We start from the raw sequence: 20504 nt of genomic DNA on the forward strand, positions 1-20504 counted from the left end.
ACTATGACCCCGTCCTACTCCCCCTGTTGGATCCGCTCGAGCCCTGCTATATCTTATACCGGCTGGACTCCAAAAACGCACAGGGCTATGAGTGGCTCTTCATCTCCTGGTCTCCGGATCAGTCGCCTGTAGGTTTGAACATATGGTTGTCACTGATGCTAAGTTGGAGCTTAGTTTATAGGAACAATGCATGAAAGTTTTTTCTTTTTTTTGAGAGTTAAACAATTACAGGCTAAAATAATAAAAACTATATGGACGTAAACAAAACTGGTCTAATTGAATAAGAAAAAACAAACAACAAAATTAATAAAAAAAAAGGTTGAACAAATAAAAACTGCAGTATTATGTTACTGATACCATTATAACAATGATATACATATATACTATTAGAAATAACATTTCCAAACACATATTCACAGATATAAGACCATTAATAATATTTATTGTTTGCTTATCATACACCGTAAAAATAAATAAATAAATAAAGAGTCTCAATATGTATTTTTTAATAGCAAATAAATGATAGCAAATAAATAACCTTAGTGTGTTTTCATTCTTGGCGTCTTTAGGCCTGTCATGAACAAGTTAATTTAGCACAAAAACACCAGTAGGTGGCAGCATTCATGGGATTCATTTAAAACAGCTGATAAAAAAGCAAACTGCACAAATGTCCTGCTCTGACTTTGGTTGGAACTGGATTATTTATTATTTTTTTATAATTATTATTTATATTATTTTTAAAACAACAAAGCAAATAAATAAATATATATATATAGGCAGAGTCTCGTCTTCTCTCTTTTTTTTCCTCGGCTGCTCACATGCCAGAATATAATATCTAAAATCGAACTTATTATTAATTTGTAGTTTGTTGAACAGTTGAATGAAATCATCATTGAAATCATCATTCATACATATCTGAGGCCATATTAAAAAACGACACTCTTAAATTAGGGTTCAGCCAAAAATGAATATTTTATTTATTTATTAATTCGCCTTTATGTCATTTCAAACTTCTGTGGCCTTTGTTCATCTTTGGAACAAAAATATATTTGTGTCCACACCAGCAAACGATAACGTTCTGTTAATTTTTATTTTTTTGCATTTTTTGCATTAACCCCTTATAACCAGCAGATGTCCTTAGTGTGCTACATTTCCAGTGCATCTGACCAGTGAATCCAGCTCGTATAATCAATCCAATCAAACAGGGAATTTAGAATTCACAGTGAGTGTATTGAAATGGGAAAAAATCACAAATTATTTTCCCCTAGCATTTTTAAAGGAGCTGAGAACTTGATGGCTGAGAAACTTTTATATTTTAGTTTTCTAGCCTGGCTTTCACAGATTCCATGTATTGTAATCTTCCTTGGTGTGACCAGACTTGCTTCTTTTAGGGTTTTTCTTTCGAAGCTTGAACTATAGGGTCATTCAAATACTTTTTTGTTGTTGTTGTTTTATTTTACTTCATTTATTCATTCATTCATTCATTCATTTTCCTTTGGCTTTGCCTCAGATTTATCAGGGGTTGCCACAGTGAAATGAACCGTCAACTACTCTGAGATATGCTTTATTTTTAGGTTGCAACCCAGTACTGGGAAATTGATTTTACTTAAATATTTCAATTACTTCAGTCACTTGCTATTTTGTTTGCAATATTTGCTGTCAATTTGTGACTATTGTTTTGAATCTATCTAGAACATTCTTGCAATTCTTGCTACCATTTTTGAAAATGTAAAAATCAATTTGTGACAGCACATATTACCATACTATAGAAGATTTATTCAGTAAACTGATCCTCTACCTTTCCCTGCAGGTCCGACAGAAGATGCTGTATGCTGCCACTCGCGCTACAGTGAAGAAAGAGTTTGGTGGTGGACACGTCAAAGATGAGATGTTCGGCACAGTTGAGGTAAGCAGAATGAGATTCATTCATTCATTCATTCATTTTCCTTTGGCTTAGTCCCTTATTTATCAGGGGTTACTACAGTGGAATGAACCGTCAACCATTTTAGCATACAGTATGTTTTACGCAGCGAATGCCCTTCCAGCTGTAACTCAGTACTGGGAAACAACCACACACTCTCACATTCAACCACACACATTCATACACTATGGCCAATTTAGTTTATTCAATTCATCTATAGCGCATATCTTTGGACTTTGGGGGAAATCTGAGCACCTGGAGAAAACCCACGTGAACACGAGGAGAACATGCAAACTCCACACAGAAATGCCAACTGATCAGCCGGGACTGGAACCAGTGACCTTCTTGCTGTCTTTTATATAATAAAAGTTTGCATCATTTCTGTTATTTTCCCATTTAATGCAAGACACTAAAGGTGAATAGGGTAAAAAATAACAGTGGATTGGTTACATTGAGAATGGCAACCTTTTTTGTATGAGTTTTTTTAAAAAGTTACATGTAAATTTGAGGGCGGTACGGTGGCTCAGTGGTTAGCATTGTTGCTGGTTCGAGCTCCGGCTGAGTCAGTTGGCGCTTCTGTGTGGAGTTTGCATGTTCTCCCCGTGTTTGCGTGGGTTTCCTCCGGGTGCTCCAGTCTTCGCCACAGTCCAAAGATATGCACTAGGTGAATTGACTTAACTAAATTGTCCATAGTGTATGTGTGTGTATGTGGGAGAATATGGGTTTCCAAATACTGGGCTGTGGAAAGGCATCCGCTGCGTAAAACATATGCTGGAATAGTTGTAAGTTCATTCCATTGTGGCAACCTCTGAAAGTAAGAATAACCTGAAGGAAAATGAATGAATGAAATTTAAATATGCAAATGAGACAATAAATGTAAAAAATGCACCAATTTGCACACATTTCTAGGACAGAAATCAACATTAGATAACAGGTTTCATTTTTTGACATTGGAGTCAAAATGAAAATGTTGGATATGTGTATTTATCAAACCACTATTCAGAAAATATTCTCTTCAAATTCTGAAAATAAAATGTGGTGTATAAATTGTAATGCAAATAATGCATGAACAAGTCCTTCAGAGAGAAAAAAAACTTTCGAATATGAAGAGTTCAGATGCAAAAATGTGACGTCTGAAATTTCCATTGAAAATGAACTTTTTTCTCAGCCTCCTTTGTTTATGTAGAGTTATTTCACGTTAAAGACCACGAAAGGGAATTATTCTTTGCCATAAAAATGATATTTCTGAACCTCCATTCAGGAGCCTCATAAAAATGCTCATTTTAGAAGAAAATTTCAGACGACATTTAGAGGTTTTTGCATCTAAACTCTACATATAATTTTGGCATTTGTAAGTTCTGCTGAAGTGGAGATTTTTGGCTCAGTGCAAGCAAAAAAACTCTGAAAAAAATATAATTTATAATTGAAATCTGCTACAAAAAGAGTGCTCTTCAAAGTAAATTTTGGATGTTTTCTTTCATTAAGCTGAAAAGATCATGAAAATCCCAAACTGACAAGTGCAATAAAAAAGTTCTTATTTTATTACTGTGAAGCTGCTTTTAAAGTCATTCTTGCTAGTGTACCCAGAAATATCAAGACTTAAAGTAATATATAGTTGTAAACCTAGTCATTGGTTTTCCCTATACTCTCTACATAAACAAAATGACTCTATGTAGTTAGTTTCTACAATTTTTATCTGTGTGAAGATGAATGAAGTTATAATGAGGGTCGTGCTGTTCAATGCACACAGCCCACCTGTCATCTGTCTCCATCTGTCAGTCAGATATCCTGAAGCTGTGTTATTTACGGTTGAAAAGTGTGCAGACTGGACAACCATGGTCCTTAATTTAGCAACTGGACACTTGGGGCCGTTGGCAGTGTTCTTGGAAATGATTACCAGTCATGGTCATCACACAGAGGACTAAATATATGCCGTGCACACACACATACAATACTGAACAAACAACAACAACAACAGATTTAGCAGGAGAAGATGTATATTTATTTAAGTGTGTTTATGGGTTTTACATATTGAAAGGATGGTTATTGAAAGTGGTCCAGGATTTAATCTATAATAATAGCATAGCTTGAAATGGAATAACTGTTAATAAAAAAGTTACAAGATATACATTTGGAATACTGAGTCAAAATTGGAATTGCAAGGTATTTGAGGAACTTTATGATATTTAAGATATTAAACTCATTGAGGATATTTAAGAAACTTAAAGTTCTGAAAAAAATGATTAAATGAGAATTGTGAGATAATAACTTTTTATCCTCACAATTCTTTAGCTTGTAATCAGGGGCGGACTTAGTAATTTGGGGGCCCTAAGCAATTCCAGGTATGGAGCCCTAGCATTTATTCAATTTAAACAGCATGTTAAAAAGTAGGCTTTTTCCCTCATCAAATGTTCTCGAAATTCTCACTCTTGCGCACTCTACCAACCTCTAACTCAACTCTACTCTGATTGCTGGCAGACTGGCGTAGTTCTGCCAACTCAATGAGAAGTTGCTAAATGATGTCATCCGTCAATTTGCATATTACCGACGTCATCGCATCCAACATTTCGGCTTAACAGCCTATGGTTAACAAAGAGGTATTTATATTTACACTACGCTTTATGTATACAGTTAAAGTCAGAATTATTAGCACCCCTGAATTATTAGCCCCCTGTTCCCCTCACCCCCACCCCATTTCTGTTTAACGGAAAGAAGTTTTTTTTTCAACACATTTCTAAACATAATAGTTTTAATAACTCATCTCTAATAACTGATTTATTTTATCTTTGCCATGATGATAGTAAATAATATTTGACTAGATATTTTTCAAGACACTTCTATACAGCTTAAAGTGACATTTAAAGGCTTAACTAGGTTAATTAGGTTAACTAGGCAGGTCAGGATAATTAGGCAAGTTATTGTATAATGAGAGTTTGTTCTGTAGACTATCGAAAAAAATATATAGCTCAAAGAGGTTAATAATTTTGACTTTAAAATGGTTTTAAAAAATTTAAATCTGTTTTTATTCTAGCCAACATAAAACAAATAAGACTTTCTCCAGAAGAAAACATATTATCAGACATACTGTGAAAATGTCCTTGCTCTGTTAAACATCATTTGGGAAATATTTATAAAAGAAAATAAATTCAAAGGGGGTTAATAATTCTGACTTCAACTGTATGTTTGTCAATTTAAAAGTCTGAATAGTCATTAAGTTGGCAACACTGGCTGGCAGTGTCTTTGAAGCGCTCACACTTCGCGCATGTGCAGTACAGATGGAATGTTCCATTATTCATGGGTGCCCTCAGTTTTGAAAAGAAGTAATAACAGTTATAGACGGATTTTACAACATATAGAAAATTTATAAAAGAGTTATATGATTAATACAGGCTTCTTGGCATTGGACGGGGGCCCCTAATTGCCAGAGGCCCCAAGTGGCTGCCTACCTCACTTATTGGTTAAGTCCTCCCCTGCTTGTGATTCTGATGTTTTGTTTTAAAATGGAAACTTTATTTCTAACATTTTTGAGGTAACGTCACAATACAGAGTTGTAAGTTATAAGAATTGTAAGTTTCTATATTTCAGTTTAACACAGTTGTAACTCATAACTCAAAAATTATAAGAAAAAAATAATCTGTTGTGTAAAGTGTGAAATGTAAACTCAGAAGACTGTTCTTCATTTATTCATTCATTCATTTTCTTTTTGGCTTCATTAATTGAGTCACCACAGTGGAATGAACCACTAACTATTTCAGCATATGTTTTACACAGCGGATGACCTTACAGCCGCAACCATCACCGGGAAACACCCATACACTCTCATTCACACACATACACTATGAACAATTTAGCTTACCCAATTCACCTATAGCACATGTCACTGGACTGTGGAGGAAACCGGAGCACCCGGAGGAAACCCACACCAAAACGAGGACAACATGCAAACTCCACACAGAAATGCCAACTGATCCAGCTGAGGCTCAAACCAGGGACCTTCTTCCAGCGACTGTCTTCCTTTTGAATTTATTTTTCAGAATTTTTTGATGTTTTGTAAGAATTTCACATTTATATCTAACAATTCTGAGATTGCATCTGCCATTTTCTGATGTTTTCTCAAAATTGTGACTTTTTTGCCATGCATTCTCATGTTTTTCAACACACATCAAATTATTATTATTTTTTTTTCTTCCTCAAAACTTTCAGTTTAAATTGTGTAATTCAGTGCTTGCGTTTTGCGGTTCCTTTTTTTCTTGGAATTGTGGATATTAACTCGCAATTGTGAAATGATGATGACGCTGCAATTCTGAGGACAAGAAGTCAGAATTGATTGGTGGTTGTTGTTTTTTGTTGTGCCAGAAAAAAAAAGTTTCCATTTGGACGATATTGCTAAACATCAAACATCAGAGAAATAAAAAATATGACTTAAGAATAACGACCAAATAGACCTAAAATGTAATAAATATTGAGAATGTAACGTGATTATCATCTTCAGGAGGACATTTGTCTCCAGGGGTATCTGCGACACATCACTTCATGCTCAGCACCAGCGCCTCTGACAGCAGCTGAACAGGAGCTTCAGAGAATCAAAATCACAGAGGTCAGAAAACACTGCACACAACTGTCCATAACTATACTTATATCATACTATACGTGAATGACTTCAGCTCTTTGTTTTAATATTTTGTGTGTTCAATCTTTGTGGTTGCAGGGCAGAGTTAAACAGGTGAGTCCTGTGTAAAACACAACACTGTTTATTTTTATCAATATTTTATATTATGATTAAAGTATAACATTTCTTTTCATTTCATTTGTGTGTTAGTAGTAATAGTTTGTAATATCATATTGTTTTCATGAAAATGAAGTATATTTTATCCTCAGAACAAACTAAATTTTATACTTAATTTTGTTTCCTAACCCTACTTTCTTTTTAATAGTTTCTATATAATTTCTATAAGAAAAAATCTCTTTTACATTGTTATTAAATTAAATGCGATTATTTTAATTAAAATTAAGCAGTTTTATCCTGAAAAAAATTATTTAATTTAATCCTGGATATTTTACTTTTGTTTCTGTTTTTAATTCTTACTTTTTGAAAATAGTTTCTGCATTTTTTAATTAATATAAAAGAGTAAATAAACATATTTTAGATAAAAATAAATATTTTTTTCATGAAATTAAGTATTTTTTTATCGTCAAAATATTCATTAATTTAAGTAATCTTGATATTGTACTTTATTTATACAGTTTTTTTTAATTCTCACTTTTATTTATATTTTCTACACATTTAAATTTACATAAATTAAAATGTGTGGAAAATATAAATAAAAGTGAGAATGAAAAAAAACTGTATAAAATACATATATATATATATATATATATATATATATATATATATATATATATATTTTTTTTTTCTTTTTTTTTTTTTTACAAAAGTGAAACACTATTAAACGCCTGATTAATAAAGGGACTAAGCCAAAAAGAAAATGAATGAATGAAACACTATTAAAAGGTGCAAAAATAAGATTTCTTAACTCGAAGATAAATTTAACTCTGGGATAAATTAAACTTAATGACAAGTTCTATGAAAATAATCCCAATTTTTTAAAGTAGATTTTTTGTTTTTAAAGCTATGTAAATGATAATCGTTAATAATAAACAAAAAGAAAACAGGGCTTTCTGGTAAAACAACATATATTTTGGAGTCAAGTGATGACAGTTCTAGACAAGTGTGTTGTGATTCAAACATACAGTCATTACATTCATTCAGCATATTACCACTCTGCTTTTCCATATACTCGTATCCACCATCTCTCACCCACATAAACAGACTTTTCCAAACAACACAACTGCCATATAATAAGTCTTCCAGCACTGGATCATAGGAATTGTTTTGGAAAATGATTTTGATAGATTGGCTGGAACTGTTGCTGAAACACAAACTGTGTATGTGTGTGTGTCTGCAGGTGAAGGCTGAGATCAGTGTGGACCCCAAACATCAGACTCTACAGGGTCTCGCTTTTCCCTTACAGGCTGAAGCCAAACGTGCTTTAAAGCAGCTCGCGGAGAGACGCATCAACTACATTCAACTGGTAAGACACTTTTATATTACACTGCCCTCCACTAATACTGCCCAATGAGTCAAAAATATGTTCGTTGTTTAATCTTTTGACCTTCTACTTAAAATACTAAAAATTAAACTGAAGATGACTGAGTTTGTTTTTGAAAGAGAGAAAATGTTTTTCTCTGACCTCAAGACCAAACTAAATTCAACTGTTTTTTTTTTCAATTAAACTCAATTTTTCTGCTTGGAGAAGCATGTCTATTGCAGAAATAACACTTGATTCATAACACTTACAGATGACTGTAATTTCATCTTTATTGTCTCATTGGTGAAAATGAGTTTGGCTCTTCATTTTGTGAAGCGTAACATCCCTTTGTTTCCAATTTATAGGCAGAGTTTAGGGGGATCCCAGACCAGAGACAACTGCTTTCTTTGAAAGTATTTTTAAATAGTCTCATTTTATTTGATCTTAATTTTTATGTGGGGGCGGCACGGTGGTCTCGGCTGGGCCAGTTTGCATTTCTGTGTTGAGTTTAGGTGTTCTACACGTGTCTGAGTGGGTTTCCTCCAGGCGGTCTGGTTTCCTCCACAATCCAAATACATGCGCTAAAGGTGAACTGAATCCATAATGTATGGGTGCGTGTGTGAATAAGAGAGTGTACTGGGTGCTGGGTTGTGGCTGGAAGGGCATCTGCTGTATAAAACATATGACAGAATAGTTGGCAGTTCATTCCACTGTGGTGACCCCTGATAAGTGACTAAGCTGAAGGAAAAATGAATGAATGAATAATGTTAATGTATACATTTAGGTCAAATAATTATTAACCAAAATTAATTTGTTTAAAAAAAATACTTCTGTTTCTGTTCCAGGTTCCCACTTTAGTCTGAAACGATATTTGATATATTTGTCATTGTAATTAATTAAAACTCGCAACTAAAAGCGTGGAGGGCTCCAATTCTGTCTACTGCCATACTGACACAGTGATCGAGGCATTGGCTTAATTTAAACGGCAATTCTCACCTGTTGCAAAATCCCTGAACTTGGGACATTATGCTGTGATCAGCTGTGACAAAATGCCACCAGTCCTTTACTAAGCAAGTATGCAAGCCTTAATGCTGCGTTCCAGACACAGGCAGAGCTAGGACTCCCGTTTGTGTTCCAATCAATTGTCTGTGACAGTTGCATTTACCATATGAGATGTGAATATTTCATACCATTTCATAACTAAAACAAAAAGAACAGAAAATGCTATGTTATTCTAAAAACGGCTGATAAAAACGTATTAATGCACTATGCTTTAAAACAATAATTATTGTAAAAGCGCTATACAAATAAACTTGAACTAAATTGAATATAATGTTAATATCATTTTAGAAAATGATATTAGACTTCTGGAAAGTCTTTATCTGAAGAGTCCCAAACATTTTTGTCTGTAAAAATACTTTTTTATTTTTTGTGTTTCACATAAGGTCACCCCAAGCTAATCCCACTGAAGAAAAAAATATAAATAATTAAAAAAGTAGAAGGTAAATCTGAGCCTGTGGTCTACCACGGTACATGTGCTCCCCAGGCTACACTGTGATACTCCAGCTCTGCTCCAATCACTGCTCTGTTCTTTGGTTTGACCCAGCATGATGAATGACTGAATAAGTTTGGATTGTTTGATTCCTCACATGTTAAAACAGCAGATCATTCTTGAACAATCCCCTGTTCCACATCATTCACCTTTAAGAAGCAGAAAAACAATATAAAAACAAAAATAAGCTTTGAGATAATTCTGAATCACCAAGCTCATTTTTTCATTAAGGTTTCATTTAAAGTGTTTTTCTGATGCGAATGTGTTTTTATTAATATAGATTTTTCATATTTTCTTGCTAAGTGCCAGTGCAACGTAATTTTATTCTGCATTACATCTCCAGTGATGTTTTGAATGACAAAAATAAAGGGAACTTACTAAAATATGTGAAATATGAATGGAAATACACTGTAAAAAATATCTGTCAATTAACAGTTGCTGTATTTTGTGATTTACAAGTGTTTTGCGTTGTAAATTTACAGTTGTGAATTGCATTATGGGACCTTGATCTCTGCTCTGTCATCATTTGATGTTGAAAATTTAACTCTACATCTAAACAAAGTGACATTTATTTACATTTTAGTCCTTTCAAATAATGTAATACAGAGAGAAATAAATCTGTACAATAACAGAAAATGTACTGGCCAGTTTTTGTACTATAGTATACAACATCAACCCAGACAATATATCACTTTAATAAAAATGTAAATTGTAATGTAAAGTCACTTTTTTTACTTTTTAAATGTTTAAAGTTGTTGGAAGAAAGATCAAAGTCTCGTAATGCAATTCAAAAGCATAAATACATTGAGGGAAAAAAACATGAATCACAAAAGTACAGATATGTTTTACAGTGTACATTTAAAAATGTATTTTTGTTAAAATTAATTAATAGGGGTGCTCATAACTGTGGCAGTTTTGATAAAACTGTGCTGTATTTGCATTTGTTCTTCCTCGATGAGAGCAGAGTTGATTTTGTTTGTTAATATCTTGAATAAAAAGATCAAGAGGACAATCAATATTTTTTACATCTTTTTTTGTTCATGTTAAACAATATTACAGTTTTTCTCAGTCGCTTTGGTGCATTTCTCACAACACTATTTACATTTGCACAACAGTTAATGCATTTCTCAAAACAGTCATTTGTGCACATTATTATAGCAGTTTCTCATTCCTTCCAACAAATTGCAGATTGTTTTGGACATGCATCAGTTGCTTTCATACAACTCTGCTGTTTATAACATTATCATTTGCTTATGTCATGTCAGCCAAAATGAACTAAACGTGTGAATGCTGATTCCATATAAAACCAATAGTCCTCATTTCATTACTTGAGTCATTACATACAAAAATGTTGAACGTGTTGTCAAAATCTGTCAAGCTAATTTTATAAAAAATGTAAAAAAAAAAAATGTTTTTCCTGAAAATGTCTACTAAATTGAACAATTTCATGAATGATTTACAGACCTATGTATGTTGTAGGTTCAGTTCCAATATGTACTGCAATATTGTTTACAGTTGTGCACAACTCTACCCAAAAGGAGTTTATGTTTGTTGTAAATAAGTGTGTGCTTATTCTTTTGTACAAGGCTGTGAATAAATTAGAATTGTAAAGAGCATACAGTATGCAGTAAAAATATGAAGCATACATATTCAGTGTCTTGTACTCAGATACCTCACTAAATGCAGTGATGTCTAACTTTATTGAAGTTTTCAAATGGCTGAGCAAATAGTATATAGTGCTGTCTTGAGCATTTTCAGGAAGTGTCACCAAAATCTGACTTTTTTTGCATTGGAAAAAACGTACAGAGTAAACCCATAATGAAAACATGACAAAGCCATTTGACTATCTCATAAACAGTGGTGTCAGGACTTTTCATCCTTATGACTGACACTTTCACTGACATCAATACTTGCTTTTGAGGAATGAGCTCTCCATTTTGAGCAAGTGACATGCTTTTGCAGGTTATCAACAAGGTTTTGCAGTTTGTACTAATTGTTTTGAGAAATGCATTAACTGTTGTGCAAATGTAAACAGTGTTGTAAGAAATGCACCAAAGTGACTCAGAAAAACTGTAGTGGAGGCCAGAATATATCTTCTAACCAGATTCTTTCAAAACAATCTGACCAGAAGTTGTTGGTTTCTTCATGTAGAAGTTAGACACAGAGAAAGAAACCATTGACCTGGTGCACACCAGTCCAACAGACATCCGGGACCTGCCATGCCGGATTCCTCTGGATACACCCAGATATCACTTCTTCCTCTACAAACACTCACATGAGGGCGATTACCTCGAGTCTGTTGGTCAGTCTCTCCATTCTTTATACATATATATCTTGTCTATATTCATTTCTGTAACTGTTATCTGTTGACACGTCCTCCTCTGTTTCTCTCCTCAGTGTTCATATACTCTATGCCAGGATACAGCTGCAGCATCAAGGAGAGGATGCTCTATTCCAGCTGCAAGAGTCGACTTCTGGATGAAGTAGAGAGGGATTTTCATCTCGAGGTGGCTAAGAAGGTAAAAACACACTTTCTCCAAGTCCAAGCTTTGTTTTTAAGTCCACATGAAATTAACCCAGCTAACTAGTGCCTTACAGCAAGAAGGTCGCCAGTTCGAGCCTCGGCTAGGTCGGTTGGCGTTTGTGTGTGGAGTTTGCATGTTCTCCTTGCGTTCACGTGGGTTTCCTCCGGGTGCTCCAGTTTTCCCCCACAGTCCAAAGACATGCAGTACAGGTGAATTGGGTAAGCTAAATTGTCCGTAGTGTATGAGTGTGGGTGAGTGTGTATGGATGTTTCCCAGAGATGGGTTGTGGCTGGAAGGGCATCCGCTGCGTTAAACATGTGCTGGATAAATTTGCGGTTCATTCCGCTGTGGCGACCCCGGATTAATAAAGGGACTAAGCCGAAAAGAGAATGAATGAACTAGTGCCTAGAATATTCTAGCAAGATTCTTTCAAAGTTTGGAGCAAATATTCTTCCAGAAAAATATGAAAATTTCCTAAAAATGTTTAGTTTATCTAATGTATAAAATGTTTTAGAAGGTTAAAACATAACATTCTTACATTTTCTTTGTAACATTTTTTATAATTTAATAGTAACATTAGTAAAACATTCTTAGAACATTTATTTTATCTGGAAAACTTCACTGTTTACTTGCTTACCTAAATTCTTTTACATTTTTCACAATTTTCTGTTAAGGACATATTTTATTTTATACGTGATTGCGTATGTATATATATATATATATATATATATATATATATATATATATATATATATATATATATATATATATATATATATATATATAGGGTAATTTTACATTGAATATTAATATTTAGAAGATTGTTTGCCCATTCGGGAATCTAATTTTTATATAGACAAATATTTTAAGATGTGTATTTTTTTTTCACACATACAGCACACATACAGTGCTCAGTATAAATGATTACACCCCTCACAGATCTCTCGTTTAATTTATTATTTTCTATTAGATGCTTTACAACAATACATGTATGCGATTAATCAGTTTTAAAGCCAAAACTGCAACTAATCTAACAAAAAAACAAACAAACAACATCACAGTCAACAAATAAGCTGAGCAAAATTAATATATTGGGGTGAACATAAAAATGTAATTGAAATATTGAAGTTTGCTATTTTTCTTTGCAATAACTCATTTCAATTTAAATGTATTTTCTTTTTTCCCCTAAAGATGTTAGTTGACCAAACTCTTATTTTAATGGATATAACTGTTTTGTTTAAATGGACCAAACATTGCTGTCTATATTCACTGAGAAATAGATAATAAAGGAGGGTGTACTCATTAAACCTGAGCAATGTATACACATAATATACATATATATTATACAAATACAGTAGTCCTCACTAGAAGTGGATCAAAAAAGTTTATTAAAACTGTCCTAAGACAAGAATGGTTGTTGTTTCAATAGCTTTAGGACAACTTTGATGATATACACTCACCGGCCATTTTATTAGGCACATCTTACTAGTACCTTCAGAACTGCCTTTATCATTCATGGCTTAAATTCAACAAGGTGCTGGAAAATTCCTCAGAGATTTTGGTCCATATTGACATGATAGCATCACACAGCTGCTGCAGATTTGGCAGCTACACATCCATGATGCTAATCTCCCGTTCTACAACATCCCAAATGTGCTCTAGTGGATTGAGTTCTGGTGACTGTGGAGGCCATTTGAGTATGTCATGTTCAAGAAACCAGTCTGAGATGATTCACGCTTTATGACATGGCGCGTTATCCTGCTGAAAGTAGCCATCATAAAATGGGTACACTGTGGTCATAAAGAGATGGACATGGTCAGCAATAATACTCAGTAGTGTAGGTAGACTGTGGTGTTGACACCATGCTCAATTGGTACTAATGGGCCCAAAGTGTGGCAAGTAAATATCCCTCACACCATTACACTACTACCAGCCTGAACCGTTGATACAAGGCAGGATGGATCCATGCTTTCATGTTGTTGACGCCAAATTGTGACCCTGGGTTCGTACTTTGTAGCTCACTTAAATGATCTAAGATGATTTGGCAGATCCTGGATCTTTTAATCTTGATAACTGATCTCTGGCTAATTTGGTTCTTCAAACAAGTTCGTAAATCAAATTAAAATGTCTGGAAAAACTGATCTGAGATCGCTGCGTGTGTTGTGAAGAACAGATCTATCGATCCTCGAAATCATGATCAGCAATACAATCATTGGCTGACGGCACAGCAGCATAATGACATCATCTGATTAATATTCAATCATCCATGTGAGCTAAATTACATAAAATTCGTAGTAAACTGTTTGTTAAATATGATATGCAATAACTTTCCACCTTTGTTGTGGGCTGCAGGTTTCATGTGTCAAGAGTATTTAGCAATTTATTTAGTTTTACAGTTAAAGCGGATTTTCTTTATTATAGTAGCCATAGGTGTATTATTGTAGCCGGTTTCTTAATCGGTGTAAAGAATAACTGGATGTTTGCAAAAGCATTTTGATATTGGTAAAGGCATCTGCAACTTTTGTGAAGCATCAAATCACCATCATATTAACTGTCAAGGCATGTTCATGACTGCATAAATGTGTTATTCCTTAAAAAAAAAGTCACATATTATCACTATATATATAGTTAAAAATATATTTACTATTTTCCCAAGTGTATATAACTACTGTAAGAAAATATCAGCATTTGGTACATACTTTCAGTATTATCTTTGCTTGAACTGACCCAATCTAATCCTGTTTATATAAAATGAGCCTGCTCCCTAGTAGGTTTGAGTTACAAGAACTATTGCTGACAACAACTCTCGGATCAGTTTTGAAGAACGAAACGATCCTGGATCGTGTCAAATCGTCAATAACCAAATCCAGCTAACTGAGTAATCCACGTACGCAAGAACGGACCCCCTGTGTTGCAGCAGAAATCGAGACTCATCAGACCGGCAATGTTTTTTCAATCTTCTATTGTCCAATTTTGCCGAGCCTGGGTAGATTGTAGCCTCAATTTCCAGTTCTTAGCTGACAGGAGTGGCACCTGGTGTGGTTATTTTCCATTTATAACTGTTACAACATGGAGAAAAATGTGTTTTGAATGTGTATATGTCATTTCATTTTGACTTTACGTACCTAAACCAGATCAGCCATGCATTAAAAGATAAATAAAATGAAAATGATAAAGTGTTTATTAATGTATCCATGTTTATTCCAGCTGGAGATTGACAGTGGAGAGGAGCTGACAGAGGAATATCTGTATGATGAGGTCCATCCTAAACAACATGCCCACAAGCAAGCGTTCCCCAAGCCTCGTGGGCCTGCTGGAAAAAGAGGAAACAAGCGTCTGATCAAAGGTGGAGGAGAGAACGGCGGAAACAGCTAGAATGAACACAAGAGAGAGAGAGAGAAATGAACTTCAGTTGCTCCATGAACGTCCCACAGGTCCCTTTTTTCCCACCCGTCTGCAGGTCATCTGTTCATCCTGCAGGCGAAGAGAAAGAAAAATCACAATACTGTGCTCAGTTGTTTTTTGTTTCTATTTTCTCTGGCTTGTATTTAATCAATGTTTCATTCAGTCGGTGTGTTATGTGCATATAACAGCGCCCTCCGCTAATATCGGCACCCTTGGTAAATATATCGGTTAGCCTTTTGCTCAAAATCTTAATAAACATAGTGAAGTTGATTTAGTTTTCAATTGTTTGTTCTCAGTGAGAGCAGAATTGTTAATATTTTGCACAAAAGTTCAAAAGGTAACACAATAAAGTTATCTTTTCACAGGCTTTTTTGCTCAAGTTTACCAGTGGAGCCAATATTAGCGGAGAGCAGTGTATTTAGGAGACAAACTCAGGAATTAATTTTATCCGTGTACATTTTCGGAGCATATTTTTGTTACGTCATTTCGAACGTACAGGCAGACACGCTCCAAACTCTCAGCATATTAAAAAAGGGTTTGTGTTTATTAGCTTGCTCGTGCCTTAAATGTGTTTTTCAAAGAAGTTTGTCCACCTTTTTAAACCCCAAAGTCCAAGAACCTGCTGCAGATTCATAGAAAATGACTCACCCATATTCACACACACTCAGCCAAGCCTAATGTGACACGTAGTCAGAATATTATACTCGTCTACGTGACAGTCGGTCAGTTTGTTCAGTAACAGATATGTCGCAATGATCGGATGTGTTAAAATATGCAGATTTACACATTGATTTAAGATTCATTTTACAATTCATGCATTGTATTTTTGGGTCAAAGATGAAAAAGTCATTTTATTTATATAGAAATCCTAATAAATTCAGGTGGTGTCTACTTTAATATTTCAAATCACCTTCGTGAAAATAAATTGTCAAAATATGGAAAAAAATATTATGATTTGTCATAATTAAGGTCATTTCTGTTATGTAAAGACTTAATACATTTACAAATATAATATAAATGAAAAAACTATTTTTTTTCTCAGCTGCACTTATCAAAATATACAAAGAAATAAGTGACCGTACTAAATTCATTATAATGTAAATGTTTAAAAACACCATGCTGACATAAACCTAGAACAGATTATAAAAGACTTTATTCCTAAATACATTTAATGCTTCATCACATGACTCTAAATATCCCTGAAAGTATTTTATGTTAATATATAAAGAATTGTTATACTGATCAAAATTTCATTGTTTCTAGTTATGGTGGCTTAAGAAAGCCAACATACTGTTATACTACACAAACATATTATTCTTCCGTCTTCTTCTTCTTAGAAGAACTCCTAGACCATTCATACTGCAACCACCAAACTAACTCCAGACCTCCTTATACTGAATTAAGTTGCTATATCTTTTCCAACTGATCTGACTTACGGTTTTCCCAAAACTTTCCTGGAAAATTCGAAAAAGTCCCATTGACTTAACATTGGACCAAACTTTGTGACCTCATAACCTTGCGCCAGACTATCATACAGACTTAAGTTTGGGCTCATTTAACTCAGACTACCAATCTGCCAAAAACTGATGACCTTTCAACTTACTAGCCACACCCTAGCAACCATTTACGCCAGAACGTACTAACATATTAGCAACATGCTAATTCATACTATAAACATTATAGCAACATGCTAAATTCATGCTCACAACATGCTAGTTTTACTAGAAACATGCTAGCAACATGCTAATTCATACTACAACCATGCTAATGACATGTTAATTTAACACTCACTTAGCAACACCCTAGCAACAACCTAGAACGCCTTAGCAACCACCTAGCAACATCTTAGCAAAGACCTACAACACCTTAGCAATCTCCTAGCAACACCTTAGCAACCACCCAGCAACACCTTAGCAACCACTCAAAACACCCTAGCAACCACTTAGCAATGCCTTAGTAACCACCCAGAACTGCCTAACAACCTCCTAGCAACACCTTAGGAACCACCTAGCAACACCTTAGCAATGACCTAGAACACCTTAGCAATGACCTAGAACACCTTAGCATCCGCCAAGCAACACCTTAGCAACGACCTAGAACACCTTAGCAACCGCCAAGCAACACCTTCACAACCACCTAGCAACATCTTAGCAATGACCTACAATACCTTAGCAACCTCCAAGCAACACCTTAGCAACCTCTCAGAACACCCAAGCAACCATTCAGAACATCCTAGCAACCACTTAGCAACACCTTAGCAACCAATCAGAACCCCCTATCAACTGCCTAACCAGAAACATGCCAACATACACATAGTTATGACTGTTTTAGACTACTTAAAAACGACTTCAATTCTTCAAACTTTAAAACAACTTCAAACTTTCAGACTTCAGACGAAGCTTTCTCAAGCCACTATAATGTTTGTCTACGAACTTTACTTTTCTAGTTTAAATTGGGGTACATGTATAAGATTTTTTTGTTCATAAAAATTGCATTAAATAAATGACACAGGACAGATATTGATGCACAATACATTAGGCATTGAAATGTCAGTGTTTTGATGCTTGAAACCATCTCTTCATCTTTGACCCATTTCCAGTTGTGTGTCTCCATTTTTTTATTATTCATCCACTGGCGTTCATCATTGTCCCACTGTATTAACCACATCATTTTGAGTAGAAGATTTTGTTTTAAATCAGAGCAAATCCAAACTTTTTTGTATGTCAAATCAAATATCAACAACTAGCAGTGAGTCTAATGGAGTATATGAACACAGACTTTTAATCTCAGCCAGCCAGCCTCTGCGCTTCCGGTGAACTCTTTCCATTTTAAAATTGCCATGTTTGATTTCTTTACAAATGAGGGATCTTCTCTCCCTGATTGACATACGATAAAGTTGGCCACAGACTGGACAAGAAGCACTGCATTAAATTCCATTTCCCCCACCATGTCTTTAAAATATGAACATTTATTTTACCTCGGCTCAGTGTCTTCAGAGTTTCTGCGCTCGCCTGCTGATCCTGAGGGCGCTAGAGGTTACACTGCATTTCATCTCGTTCAACGCTTGAACAACTAAATGAATGCTTAAGTCTGAATTTACCTGAATGAATTGTAATTACATCACAACATCAATGGTGTAAAAGGAGCCTTCTGTAATTGAAAATAGTCACATTAAGCTTTCAGCGAGAGTTTATCATTATCATGGCTGAAAAACACTAGCTGTGCATAGAGCCCATTTAGTGAATAATTATAAAACTAAAATTGCTTGCCATGTTGTGTCTATAAAGTGTTTAATTGGCTCAAAGTATTTTATTTATAGAACAACACTGACATTGATCATTTTTATCTATTCTTTTTTTTTATTTGATCTTTTTTTGTCATCTGATTATATTGAGGGCCACATGAAAGATTATCATAAATAATAAAAATTGTAATTAGCAATAAATTAAAGTCTGCAGCCCTTTCTTTCATTTTTCATGAACTGTTGCATAAACAACAATTCTAATGTGTGTTTATATATATATATATATATATATATATATATATATATATATATATATATATATATATATATGTATGTATGTATGTATGTATGTATGTATGTATGTATGTATGTATGTATGTATGTATGTATGTATGTATGTATGTATGTATGTATATATATATATATATATATATATATATATATATATATATATATATATATATATATGAATATATATGAATATATATGTATATATATATATATATATATATATATATATATATATATATATATGAATATATATATATATATATATATATATATATATATATATATATATATATATATATATATATATATATATATATATATATATGTGTGTGTGTGTGTGTGTGTGTGTGTACATACATACATACATACATACGGTTGAAGTCAGAATTATTAGCCCCCCTTTGATTTTTTTTTTTCTTTTTTTTTTATATTTCCCAAATGATGTTTAACAGAGCAAGGAAATTTTCACAGTATGTCTGATAATAATTTTTCTTCTGGAGAAAGTCTTATTTGTTTTATTTCAGCTAGAATAAAAGCAGTCTTTAATTTTTTAAAACTATTTATTTTCGATAGTCTACAGAACGAACCATTGTTATACAATAACTTGCCTAATTACCCTAACCTGCCTAGTTAACCTAATTAACCTAGTTAAGCCTCTAAATATCACAAGATGCATAGAAGTGTCTTGAAAAATATCTAGTCAAATATTATTTACTGTCATCATGGCAAAGATAAAATAAATCAGTTATTAAAACTATTATGTTTAGAAATGTGTTGAAAAAATCTCTTCGTTAAACAGAAATTGGGGGGGGGGAATAAACAGGGGGGCTAAGAATTCTGACTTCAACTGTATGTATATGTATATATATATATATATATATATATATATATATATATATATATATATATATATATATATAATCCTTAAGATTATTTGAATCTAAGTTTTAGTTATTTTGATTTGTTGGATCTTTATGTATTTTACAGTAAACCTATTTGTTTGTTATCATAATTTTTTATTAATTTAATTATTTATTAAGTGTTATTTAATATTTTATGTTTTTAATAGGCTTTTAAATTTGGTAGCATTTTCTCCAAAACGATTTTTTATTGAAAAGCCGTGCTGTAATTTACATCCGGGAATACACCTGACAGCCTCTGGATGGCAGTAACAACACGTTCAGAAATGGACTCTCCGTCAAAAAAGTAAATATAATGTATGAAAGTACAGCTGCTAGAATGTGTCATGCAAGTCATGAGGCGAATAATAGGCACTAAATAATGGAAATAGTTCACAATTTAGACGTGTTTTACCGCGTGCCAACAGTTTTTTTTTTTTTCAGAAAAATGGTTTAAGAAGCAGTAAACAAACGGTTAATTAGGTTGCGGTAGGGTGCGGGCGGGGCCTCGGCAGAAGGGAAGACCTGATTGGCTGAGCTCAGGAATGGCGCTCACTTTTCCTGGAAAGTTCTTGGAA

The 20504-nt window shown here is 33.8% G+C and overlaps 1 protein-coding gene across 2 annotated transcripts in view; it reads left to right on the forward strand.

Annotated features, from left to right (window-relative positions):
* Window positions 1-17746, forward strand: part of LOC130230987 (twinfilin-2) — a 29484-nt gene extending 11738 nt beyond the window's left edge. The window contains exons 2-9 of one of the 2 annotated variants that reach the window (XM_056460333.1): window positions 1-128; window positions 1811-1906; window positions 6414-6518; window positions 6630-6644; window positions 7888-8013; window positions 11714-11864; window positions 11960-12081; window positions 15295-17746. The exon at window positions 1-128 is cut by the window's left edge and continues 51 nt beyond it. In XM_056460333.1, coding sequence (XP_056316308.1) covers window positions 1-128; window positions 1811-1906; window positions 6414-6518; window positions 6630-6644; window positions 7888-8013; window positions 11714-11864; window positions 11960-12081; window positions 15295-15462 — 911 coding nt within the window. In that variant the 3' untranslated portion in view covers window positions 15463-17746. The remainder of the gene's footprint in view (window positions 129-1810; window positions 1907-6413; window positions 6519-6629; window positions 6645-7887; window positions 8014-11713; window positions 11865-11959; window positions 12082-15294) is intronic. The other variant, XM_056460334.1, reaches the window with a different exon arrangement.
* Window positions 17747-20504: the final 2758 nt, after the last annotated feature.

Source organism: Danio aesculapii, chromosome 6, assembly GCF_903798145.1.
Source record: "Danio aesculapii chromosome 6, fDanAes4.1, whole genome shotgun sequence".
Lineage (NCBI taxonomy): Eukaryota > Metazoa > Chordata > Actinopteri > Cypriniformes > Danionidae > Danio > Danio aesculapii.